Source organism: Meles meles, chromosome 18, assembly GCF_922984935.1.
Source record: "Meles meles chromosome 18, mMelMel3.1 paternal haplotype, whole genome shotgun sequence".
Lineage (NCBI taxonomy): Eukaryota > Metazoa > Chordata > Mammalia > Carnivora > Mustelidae > Meles > Meles meles.
This window is the reverse complement of record NC_060083.1, coordinates 20,287,460-20,300,013: the sequence shown is the minus strand read 5'-3', so window position 1 is coordinate 20,300,013 and position 12,554 is coordinate 20,287,460. Positions and strand designations below refer to the sequence as shown.

Below are 12,554 nucleotides of genomic sequence, written 5' to 3'. Positions count from 1 at the left end.
ACTCGATCCCAGGACTCTGGGATCATGACCTGAGTGGAAGGCAGTCGCTCAACCAACTGAGCCACCTAGGTGCCCACATAAGACCTTTTTTAAGGAACCAGGGAGAGTATGTCTTATGATTTTAATACATCGCCTGGAATACTGTTAGAAATACAGACCGTTAGGCTCCATCCAGAACTACTGAATCAGTACGGACATTTTAAACAAGATCCCCAGGTGAATCACGACAGACCTTATAGATACCAAAATAAACGAAGACATGTTGAAGCACTGTAATACAGTTCACACCCCCACCACCAAGAGGAAATTCTGCAGTTGAGAAGCATACAATGAGGTCCCGTCTCACTCTTTAACGGATACGGCACACACAGGAAGTGCATTGGTTAGGTAAAGTCAATTTCCTCTTTAGAAAGAATTCAAAAGCTTGAACAGTTTCAGTGCGCAACTATGTTTTGTTTTTGTTTCAGAACCGCAGAGGAAAGAAAAAGAGGAAGTACGTGAACATAAAGCACTGAGAAGACTGGGCAGGGGAGACTCCATTTCCAAACGCACCTCCTATACTTCCATTATAAACATAGTCCCTTTCGTTTATAGAACACCAGCCACTGCTGTTTCATTTGCTTGGCTTGAAGGAAATAAACTATGCGGACTTCTCTGCTGAGTGATTCTTCTTATCTGATGTGGTACCATGGTCCATGTGTGCCCTGTCTGCTCATTAACTTCACAAGGACTCTGAGAGGTGGGTCTCTACTGTCTACACTTAAGAGGGTGAACCTTGACGAAGTCAAATAACTTTCCCAAGGTTTCACAGTGCCAGAAAAAGTCTGACTCCAAGGACCATGGTCTTCCCACTTTTCCCATTTTCAGAAGTTCCCAGGCAAACCTATAAATGATGTACGGACTGCAAACACTTCCTGCTGTAACTTGTATTTCTTATCCTTGCATACCAAAAATCATGGGGTAGATAACCACACAGCCCCAAATGCTACCTAGCCTTTCTAGGGCAAAACAACTGCGATGTTAGTAACAAAGCAGATTTTTTTTTTTTTTTAAGATTTTATCTATTTATCCGGCAGAGAGAGAGAGATCACAAGTAGGCAGAGAGGCAGGTGGAGAGACAGGAGGAAGTAGGTTCCCTGCTGAGCAGAGAGCCCCATGCGGGGCTCGATCCTAGGACCCTGAGACCATGACCTGAGCTGAAGGCAGAGGCTTAACCCACTGAGCCACCCAGGCGCCCCCAAAGCAGATTTAAGTAGAACAAATGATACACAACTCAAGGTCTTAAAAAGGAAACTGTCATATACACTGTTTATGCTGATTAATAATATTCAAACCAATTTTTCACTAAAGCCTCTACTGTAATAGACCATTAAAACTCACTTCCTGGGGAACCTAGGTGGCACAGTTGGTTGGGCATCCAACTCTTATTTAAACTGAGGTCATGATCTCAGGTTGTGGGATCAAGTCCTGCATCAGGCTCCGAACTTTGTACAGTCTGATAGGCACTCTCTCTCCCCCTCCCTCTACCCCTCTTCCTGAGCGCGCACACATACACTCTCTGATAAATAAATCTTAAAAAAAAAACCAAAAAAACAAAAACAAAAAACTTACCTTTATTGCAGTTTAATCCCTAAGCAACTGTATTTTTAAAGTTTTAACAGGAGGATGAGTTCACAAAATGCCAAAGAGTCATCAAGTTTACACATCGATACTAAGGTTTGCAAAAGCCTAGTAAATATATACTTCACAGCCCTCCAAGACAACAGTGACTGACACATTTTCCTCCAGTTTAGCTACTAAAAAGCTCATAAAACCTATGTAGAATTTGACTTAAAACATCTGTGGTCTTCAGTGGCAATATAAAATTGCTACATCAATATAATACAATAATAATAAATATAACAGCATATTTTAGAAAAAAGTACCAGAATCTCCCCTATCTCCTCTAAAACATGCATTTTCTTCTTCTTCTTCTTCTTTTTATTTTTTAAATTTATTTGACAGAGATCACAAGTAGGCAGAGAGGCAGGCAGAGACAGAGGGGAGGAAGCAGATTCCCTGCCGAGCAGAGTGCCCAATGCGGGACTCGATCCCAGGACCCTGAGACCATGACCCGAGCTGAAGGCAGAGGCTTAACCCACTGATCCACCCAGGCACCCTAAAACATGCATTTTTTTTTAAAGATTTTATTTATTTATTTGACAGACAGAGCTCACAAGTAGGCAAAGAGGCAGGCGGTGCTCTGCACTGAGCAGAGAGCCCGACGCGGGGGCCCAATCCCAGGACCCTGGGATCATGACCTGAGCCAAAGGCAGAGGCTTTAACCCACTGAGCCACCCAGGCGCCCCTAAAACATGCATTTTTATAACTTTATAGAAGAAAATAATTTTTAACCTCCAAGTTTAAGAATTTATTTTCCCAACTAGTAATAAGAAACTAAAATGATTTTATTTTATTTTTAAGATTTCATTTTTTAAGTAATCCCTACACCCAAGGTGGGGCTCAAATTCACAATCCTGACATCAAGAGTCACACGTTCCACCCACTGAGCCAGCCAGGCACCCCAAAACTATTTAAAATTAGACAATGGCTTTAAACACTTAGCTAATAAGAACATAATGATCAAAAATAAAAGACAAAGTAAATATATAAAATAGTCAACTGAAATTGAAAAAACTAACCAAAATGTTTATTCTTGGTTCATGTGAAATGTACTGCATCAGCTCTTCATCTTCACACTGACACCAAGACCTTAGTCGCTAAAAATAACGATGACGATGGTACGGCAATAGTAATACGGCGACAGCTATCATCTACTGGACACCTGTGCCAGCCCCTTACACACATGGTCTCACTTAAATGCTACCACAACCCTATGAAGAAAGCATCTATAAATAACTTAGTGGAGTCAGAGACATAAACATGCCCACATCAGAAAGCGAGAACAGTGACAGAATTTGAATTGTATGACCCATTTAGGGACTTGTGAGTGCTGCCACATGTCCTTCTTGCCTTTCTTACAGTTTGGCTTTCTTTTTCTTAATGCCTATTTGAAAACATTCAGAAAGAAAATCTTCATTATAGGATTTGGCAGTCTGTTATGTGAGTGGCCCCCAGTGAACCACGAACCCCCTGTCCTGATACTGTATCGCCGTGCAGTCCTGCCCCCAGGAGCACAGCAGGGCTGTGACGAGCACTTGCAGGCTGATGTGCATAGCCACAGAGTGGGACGGAGGCTGTGCCAGCTCCAGGTCTAGCAGCCTAGCAACTGCCACTCGTGCACTTTTGAGGGTCCTGATCCACCATGTAAGATATCTGGTTACCCTTTTGGAGAGTGGAAGGGGGAGATGAGAGGGAAGGCTGGGAAGAAGGGAAGAAGGCTGGCATCCAGGCCCAGCCATGCCAGCATTCCAACGGAGTCCTGCAGCCACTGAGGCTACAGACAGGTAGGTGAATGTTCTTTCTTGAGCATTCCAGCCTTAGCTGCCATCTGACTGCAATTACTTGGGTGTTACCAGCAAAATCAGAACCGCCCAACCAAGCCCAGTCACTCCCCAGAATAGTAAGCAAGTAGGATGGCTTTTTAAGGCATTACGCTTTGATATAGTTTATTAGGTAGCAACAAATAACCAAACCATACAAGAAAACAAAAGTTTACTTCTTGATTATCTGCATTAATGAATAGGGTGTGTATGATCAAGACCACGAACAATCTAAAAATATCTGCAAAATTACACCCATGACATTTATAAAAGCACTTATTCAATATTTATTGAGATCTAGTATGTGCCAGGAGCCGGGATTATAAAGATGAATAAAGCATAGCCATGACCTCAAAAAAACTGTCATTCTGGTAAAGGAGCTAGTTGCCTGCACACGTAACTACGACAAAAAGTATTAAGTTCCTTTTTTTTTTTAAAAAAAAGATTTTATTTATTCATTTGACAGAGACTGAGAGCAAAAGGGAACAAAAGCAGGGGGAGTGGGAGAGAGAGAAGCAGGATTCCTACTGAGCAGGGAGCCTGATACGGGGATCGATCCCAGGACCCCAGGATCATGATCCGAGCTGAAGACAGACACTTAACCAACTGAGCCACTCAGCACTTCCTCCATCAAAAATTTTTAAAGATTTTCTTTATTTTTGAGAGACAGAGGAGGAAGAGCAAGGGGGAAGGAGAGGGAGAGAATTTCTACGAGACTCTGTGCTAAGCCCAAAGCCTGACACGGGGCTCAATCTCACAGTTCTGAGATCATGATTTGAGCCAAAACCAAGAGTTGGAGGCATAACTGACTGAGCCACCCAGGTGCCCCTTTCTTTATCAAAATCTATGTACCTATACTACAGTTACATTGAAAAAAATATCTACACAGAGAAAACCTGGGCACCTCTGTGACAAACAGTTTATCATTAACATCACTGATTTTAACATTATTGATTCAGAATACAGGTTTTAATTCTCATCTATATCCTATATTTCAAGTGAGTTTTGGACTCAATAAGCAGCTTTCAGAGTGCCATGTTTAAAGACATTTGTGAAAAGACTTATTTGAAAAAAGACGACTGAAAAGCCAATATAAACATGTGGTCTTCTGAACACAAACATGTGTGTGCAGCTTTTCTCCCCACTCTTGGCTGTTGACTATTTAGTTTTGCTTCTAGAGCATTGCTTCCAGTATTTTGGCACACCTAAGTCAATACATCTCAGCCTACCACCAACAAATGCTCCAGAAGTTGCTAAATGCTCCATATACTACTAACCCAAAGAAAAAGAGATGGATATGAAGTTGCATATAGAGTAGTCTCTTAATTTTGCAAAATAATAGGTCTAGAAGGACACACCAAAATGTTAACAGTGGTTGTCTAAGTAGTAAAATTATAGGTTATTTTTAAATTGTTTCATCTGTTCTTGGTTCATCTGTTCATCTAGAAATCAGTTCTAGATTTAACCTTTCCTTAGGACAATTCGGTAAGTACTACTACAGTAACATCATTTTCAGACAGATTTTTGGGCTGTTTTGAAAATGGGTAACAGAAGGGGAAGTGGGAGATAAAAGAAGCAATAATAGCGTTCTTTTCTTTGCTGAGCTACTAAGGCTTCCTGCCCTGGTTTTCTGAAATAACATTTCTCCCCCTCACGGACTTCTAGATCTGTCCCAGTCTTTAACTAGTATGCTATGAGTTTTCAAACCCTGTGGGAATAACCACCTAGAGAAGACATGGTATTGTATATTAAGAGTATCAAGACTGCTCGTTAAATCTTCAAAAAATTGTATGAAATCAACTATTAAAAAAGGGAAAAAACACTATAAAGACAAATGGTCACATTAAGATATTAAGACATGATAGGACAAGCACTAGCTTATTGTCAATTACTCACTTGTGTATCACTGCATAATTATCTAACAAACCCATGATATTTCAAATGACATTTTGTTTTGTTTAAAGGAGGTTCTATGGGCGCCTGGGTGGCTCAGTCATTAAGCATCTGCCTTAGGTCATGATCCCAGGGTCCTGGGATCCAGCCATGCACTGGGCCTACTCAGCAGGCCTGCTTCTTCCTCTCCCACTCCCCACCCCCCAGCTTGTGTTCCCTCTCTTGCTGTCTCTCTCTTCGTCAAATAACTAAATAAAATCTTTAGGGAAAAAACAAAACAAAACAAAACAAAAAAGGAGGCTCTATGCCTAACGCAGGGCTTAAACTCATGACCCCAACATCAAGATCATGTGCTCTACCAACTGAGCCAGCCAGGTTTTAATCTTGAGGATAAATAACAGCAATTTATAACAACACACTTACAGTTTGATTAAACTATAGAAATCAGTGCAGAGTTGACAAATTGGTAATGGTATACTCTAAGGCAGTGTGCCTCGATTTTTTTTTTTTTTTTTTTTAAAGATTTATCCACTTGACAGATAGAGACCACAAGTAGGCAGAGAGGCAGGCAGAGAGAGAGAGAGGAGGAAGCAGGCTCCCAGCCAAGCAGAGAGCCTGATGCGGGGCTCGATCCCAGGACCCTGGGATCATGACCTGAGCCGAAGGCAGAGGCTTTAACCCGCTGAGCCACCCAGGCGCCCCTGTGCCTCGATTTTTAATGTGCATTTGTATCACACCTGACAATCTTGTTCAAGTAGACTGTGATTTAGTTAGGTCTGGCCTGATTCTTGCATTCTTCGCGAGCTCTCAGGTAATGGACCACACCTGTGGTAGCAAGGATCAAAAGGACACCACTGGCCGGAGCTAGGTAGGCTCCTCAGCAAATAGTATCTTAATTAGGTAACAGGATCTGGCCCTTTACTCTGAAGAGAAGAGACTTGCTTGCTCTCATCAACACCCTGAGAGATACTGACTCACACTAAAAGGCACATGAAGGCCGACACGTTCACTTTCTAGCAAGAATTATAACTGTATACAGACGAGAACAGTAGTATCTCTCACTATAGGCACCTCCATGCCGCAAACTAATCCCCCTTTGGTAATGTACAAAGGAGTTTCTGGACCTGCAAAGCTTAAGGATTAGGCCCCAGACAATGGCAATATTGTCCAGGTGGTATCACTCTGTGAGGCCCATCTGACTGGCCAGCTGACATCACCATGTGACATCTTGATCAGCTATCACAACGAGCGGGAAAGCCAACCTGTACAAATAAATAAGTAACAAAAACACAACGGAAGTGAAATCTAAAAATGAAGACACAAGAATTTAGGTTTTTCCTATTTGTTTTGTCTTTAGGAGTAATGGTCCCAACACCCACCAACAAAGGGAAGAGTAAATCTGCGAGAATACTAATCTGTTTCCCTCACCATGGTATTTCTAAGAGCTAGAAGTATCTCTGACCCACCCAGTAAATATTTACCAGGTGAATGAACAAATGAATTTAGGAAGAGTGGGTGTTAATTTCTTCGGTATTTACATCTCAGTACCAAGGATTCCAGGGAACTATAGAGAACTATTCTTAATGATTTCAACATCATTTAGGCCAGGTTGGCTGTAAATATTTTCTGGTTTCCTGAAGACAACAAGAACACCTCTCTAGCCTTTAACTTATTTGAACAGTAAGAGTTACAGACTACCAGTACATTCCTACACAGCACTTCCTTTTCTATAAAGACAGAGGGTGGGGCCTAACTTAACCACAAGAAGAGAAACTGCCACATGCTGGCAGTTGTTTTTGACAGAAGAACAACGTATGTTTGCTCTTCTCCCTTCTCGATTTTCATAGACATGGCTTTTTTTTTTAAAGATTTTATTTATTTATTTGATAGAGAGAAATCACAAGAGAGTCAGGCAGAGAGAGAGGAAGGGAAGCAGGCTCTTCGCTGAGCAGAGAGCCCGATGTGGGACTCGATCCCAGGACCCCGAGATCATGACCTGAGCCGAAGGCAGTGGCTTAACCCACTGAGCCACCCAGGCGCTCTAGACATGGCTTTTTTTTTTTTTTAAGATTTTATTTATTTGTTTGACAGACAGAGATCACAAGTAGGCAGAGAGGCAGACAGAGAGAGAGGAGGAAGCAGGCTCCCTGTGGAGCAGAGAGCCCGATGTGAGGCTTGATCCCAGGACCCTGGTATCATGACCTGAGCCGAAGGCAGAGGCTTTAATCCACTGAGCCATTCAGGCACCCCTAGACATGGCTTCTTAACATGAGACAAATTTCATCAGAGATTTTTAAAGCGTAAGAAACAAAGGCAAACACAAAAAGGATCCCAAGGGCTTGAAAGAGTTAAACAGAGTTACCATACAACCCTCCGATTCCTAAGTATATACTGAAAGAACTAACAACATATCAACATAAAAACTTGTAAACGAATGTTCACAGCAACATTATTCATAATAGCCAAAAAGTGAAAGTAATCCAAGTGTCTACCAGTTGATGAATGTATAAATAAAATGCGGTATATCCATGCAACAAATACTATTCAGCCATAAAAAGGACTGAGGTACTGACGCATGTTACCACACGGACGAACCTTGAAAACATGCTGAGTCCCAGAAGCCAGTCACAAGGGGCCACAAGTTGTGATTCTATTCATACAAAATGTTCAGAACAGGCAAATCCGAATAAAGAAAGTAGTTTACTGGTTGTCAGTATGGGATTTCTTTCCGAAACATGAAAATGTTCTGGAATTAGGTAGTAGTGATGGTCGCACAACTTTGTCAATATACTAAAAAATGCTGAATTGCATATCTTAAGGCATGAATTTTATGATATGTAAATTATGTATCAATTTAAAAAAATCATACACCAAAAGGAAATAAAATCAGCAAGTAAAAAATATACACAAAGGGGAGCATCTCTCCTCTCTGCTCATCCTTCCCCCATGCAAAATCTTTCACTAAAAAGCCAAATTTTAGGTAGTTATTCTGAAAATGACTGAAACCCTAAAAATAGCCTAACCACCAAACAAAAGCAGCTGCTTATTTTGATAACATTCTTGTAACACGGGCATTCCTTAGAATCCAAGCTGACAGAGGACTTATTTTACAAACCCAAATATACACAGGCCACTAGAATTAGCTTTGAGGAGAGATGCCTTGTAACTGGCACAAAACACAATTCAGTTCACAAAAGAGAACTACACTATTAGTCTAGTCAGAGGGCAATGTCATCAGGGACCTGTGATGGATATTCTCTTAGTGTTTTCGGCCTCCAGCCTGAGACAGTGGGCCTCAAATACAAAACAAAAACCCATTCTGAACTACACTAACTTATAGGAAAGTATGTCCTGTGTTTATATTATTGGATATAAAATTTAAAAGAATACAGGGCTGGAAACTGAATTCTAAGCCATTCAGAATGTGATCATTCTAAATGTGTTCAGTGAATCCAAAATTACACTAGGAATTAGTAAGTACTACTCTCAGGTGCTAAGCTCATTCATTTAATGTCAACTTTACTGTTTCTTAGTTGCAGACACAGTTAAGTAAACATCCTGCTCATATAGAAGATACCTTAACTGGCTGAAACATTAGTCATATAATAAGAGATACTTTAATCTCTTTTGAAACAATGTCCTAGATTTAGAAACTCTACTTCAAAACAGCAGAAGGAATAAGGCAGAGATTTTCAAATGGAAGTCAAGATGAATACACTGGAAGGCTATGAAAAGCATTCACCAAACTGGATAATCATATCTAGGTTTCGCTCCCAGTTTTGAGACTAGACTACAAATAATGCCCAGCCTATAGGAGCTCTACAAGGTTTTCAAAATATAGAAAACCTAGAGCATGCCAAGTATTCTTAATGATGAGGATCTCCAAAAGCACTGTTTTCACAGCACTATTCTACCAGCTGTACATTTTCAGAATAAGTGCAGTATGGGAGTTATTAGAATGACAACATAGATTACTATGAAGTGTGGGTGCCTGGCTGGCTCAGTTGGAAGAGCATGCAACTCTTGATTTCCAGGTTGTGAATTCCAGCCCTACTGGGTGTAGAGATTACATAAAAATAAAATCTTTAAAAAAAAAAAAACCCCACAGGATTAATATTAAGTGTGATACAGAAAAATCCCACTCACTCAAATGATTCTACTCAGACGGAACCCAACTCACTGGTAAAACATTTATGAAGATCCTGTGTTAATAGTTCTTTGAGGATTATCTGTGCTATTACACATTGGCAGTGGGTTGTATCTTTTTTCTGTATATGTTCCAGGGTGTTCCTATGTCTTTGATAACCATGTCCCCACAGAAGAGATAATGCTGTCACTTGAAAGCATAGTTAGCTTTTCCTTTCAGCACTCCTTTCTTTAAATCTTTTTCCATTTCCTTACACTTTTGTACTCCAGCCCTCAAGTACTTCAATTTTCCTTCTTTTGCCCTTCCAACACAGCTCCACCTAAAAAATTCTAAACCATCTAGAATAGGGTTATGTTAAATTTTTTTAATGCACTCAAGGTTATAAATTAAGTACTACTCTCAGGCATTCATCCCACTCATTTAGTGTTAACTCTACTGCTTCTCAATTAGCTCTCTCTTTAGTCCTCCCCTTCCATATATCCCATTCGGGCTCTCTAAAATCAGTCTTCATCCCCAAGACAGGTTTGCCCAAAGATGTCCACCTCCCCCCAACTCTCCCCAGTCCCCAGTGCCCTCTGTGCCGACGCCTCCGTTTTTGCTCTGCTCCCTCGCTTCCCCCAACCTCCGCCCCTATCACCAAGACCGCCTCATACAGTTTAGGGAACGCCCCTCACTCTCTCCCTCGATCCCCCAAACTTGTCTTTTCCCCTTAAGACTCCTCCACACCCACCCCACCCCCCCACCAGCTCGCACCACCTCCCTAGTTCCCAGACCCTGCTGGGTCTCCCTGCACCCTCAGAGCCTCCGCCCAGCTCCCGCCCCTTGGAGCCCTCCTAGTCCTTCACCCACCCGCCCGACCGGCACCCCGCGCCCTCAGCACCCCTCCCGGCGAGGCCCTCCGACCTGCCTCCGCGCCTCCCGCAGCCCCTGCAGCCTCTGGCCCAGCTCCCGCCGGTAGCTCTGCGCCGCCTCCACGTTCTCCCGGGCCTCCTGCAGCAGCAGCTCGGGCTCCAGCTCCATCACCCCCTCGTCGGGCCGCACGGCCGGCGGCTGCGGGCGCGGTTCCCCCACAGTCCCCGGCGCCGGCGAGCGGCCGGGCTTCACCACGCGCAGGCGGAAGCACCGCCCCGCCCCGCCCCACAGCCGCCTTGATTGACAGCCGCGCCGGCTCCTCGCAAGACCTGCCTCCGGGTCCCGGCGCCTCCCGCCGCCGAGACCACGCGGCGGTAGCCTGGTTCCCGCTCAGCGTCCGACCGCAGTGCTTCCTCCAGAGACGCGTGGGGTCAGCGAAAGCTTAGTAACTGCACCTCGCAGAGTGCTTGTCCCATCTTTTCGCATTTGGGCCTCACGACCAGCTCCCCTTGCGTCTCCGTTTCACGGAGGAGGAAACGGGCAGAGAGGGGAATCCACTTTGTCAAGCCGTCGGAATTTCCACCCAGACGGCTCTTGAATGGTCATTATCCCACCTCCCCGGCAAAGGAACGTCCCCGCAGCTGCAGACGTTTTAGAAGGTTACTGGGACCCAGGCACCGTGCTCAGAGGGTCAGACGAGAGCACACCACCCGAAGCTCGCAGTCTAATGAGCCAGGAGCAGGACCAGCGGTAGGTACAGCAATCCGGGCAGAAGTCCAAGATGGGTGTGAGCAAGCTCGTTCTGTAAGCGGCAAGTAGTAAAACGTGGGAGCGTCGTGAGCCATCCTGTCTCGGCTGCAACTCGGAGGTAAATGGGCGTGACCGTGTGCAAATAAAACCTCACAGATGCGGATTTGAACTTCACATAAGTTCCGCGTGTCACAAAATATTCTTTGCATCCTTGTAAAGCTATTTAAAAATAAAAATGTTGGTGCTTGGGTGGCTCAGTTAAGCAGGGGACTCTTGATTTCGCTCAGGTCATGAGCTCAGGGTGGTGAGATCCACTCCTTGTCTGGCTTGTGCTGAGCCTAGATCCTGCTTAAAGATTCTCTTTCTCTCCCTCTTCCTCTGCTCCCCCTCTCCTTCCGCCCCATGAGCTCTCTCTCCCTTCCTCTTTAAAAGAACTAAAGAATAAAAATCATTATTCCCTGAGGGGGTCATACAAAAATAGGTGATGAGTCTGGGGCGCCTGGGTGGCTCAGTCGGCTAAGCAATCGCCAGACTCTTTATTTCAGCTCAGGTAATGATCTCAGGATTATTATGAAATCGAGTCCTGCAAGGGGCCTTGAGATCAAGCCCCCTATAGGCTCCAAGCTCAGCACAGGGTTCCTTGTCCCTCTCCCTCTGCTCCTTCCCCACCCACCCACACACATTGTCTCTAAAATAAATAACATTCATTAAAAATAAAGTAGGGGTTGGCAACAGTAAATTCTCCATAAATATTTGTTCAGTGAAATGAAAATCCGTAGGATAGATGGATGGAGTAGTAAATTAGGAAAGACCATAGGCATTAGTTCAGCTATATGACAGAGGCTTGAATTAGGATGTTGACCTTTACAGAGGTTTTGACAGTAAATCAAGGGAAAAGAGAGTCAAATGGTCCAAGGAGATAGGAGGGTTTCCGCATGGATTGAGTCAGTAAAAAACATTTGTTAAATGTTCTTGAACACAGTATGTTCTGTGTGCTTTCTAAAGCTCATTTGAATAGAATTTGATCCCACCCCAGAAGACTTTACTGTGGGAAATTTAAAAAAAAGAGAGAGGGACGCCTGGATGGCTCAGTGGGTTAAGCCTCTGCCTTCAGCTCAGATCATGATATTGGGGTCTTGGGATCGAGTCCTGCATAGGGTTCTCTGCTCAGCAGGGAGTCTGCTTCCCCCCCCCCCTCTGCCTGTGTCTCTACCTACTTGTGATCTCAATGCGCTCTCTCTGTCAAATAAATAAATAAATAAAATCTTAAGAGAGAGAGAGAGAAATTGGGGGCACCTGGCTGGCTCAGTTAGAGGAGCCTGTGATACTTGATCCCAAGGTCACGAGTTGGAGCCCCATGTTGGGTGTAGAGATTACTTAAACTAACAAACTGGGGTGCCTGGGCGGCTCAGTCTGTTAAGCCTCCGGCT

General features: G+C 43.6%; 1 protein-coding gene across 2 annotated transcripts in view; it reads right to left on the bottom strand.

Moving 5' to 3' along the window:
• Positions 1-10,635, bottom strand: part of CRLF3 (cytokine receptor like factor 3) — a 37,496-nt gene extending 26,861 nt beyond the window's left edge. The window contains exon 1 of one of the 2 annotated variants that reach the window (XM_045984680.1): positions 10,426-10,635. In XM_045984680.1, coding sequence (XP_045840636.1) covers positions 10,426-10,542 — 117 coding nt within the window. In that variant the 5' untranslated portion in view covers positions 10,543-10,635. Of the gene's footprint in view, positions 1-2,681; positions 2,788-10,425 lie in introns of those variants that run through there. The other variant, XM_045984679.1, reaches the window with a different exon arrangement.
• Between the last annotated feature and the right edge of the window lie 1,919 nt (positions 10,636-12,554).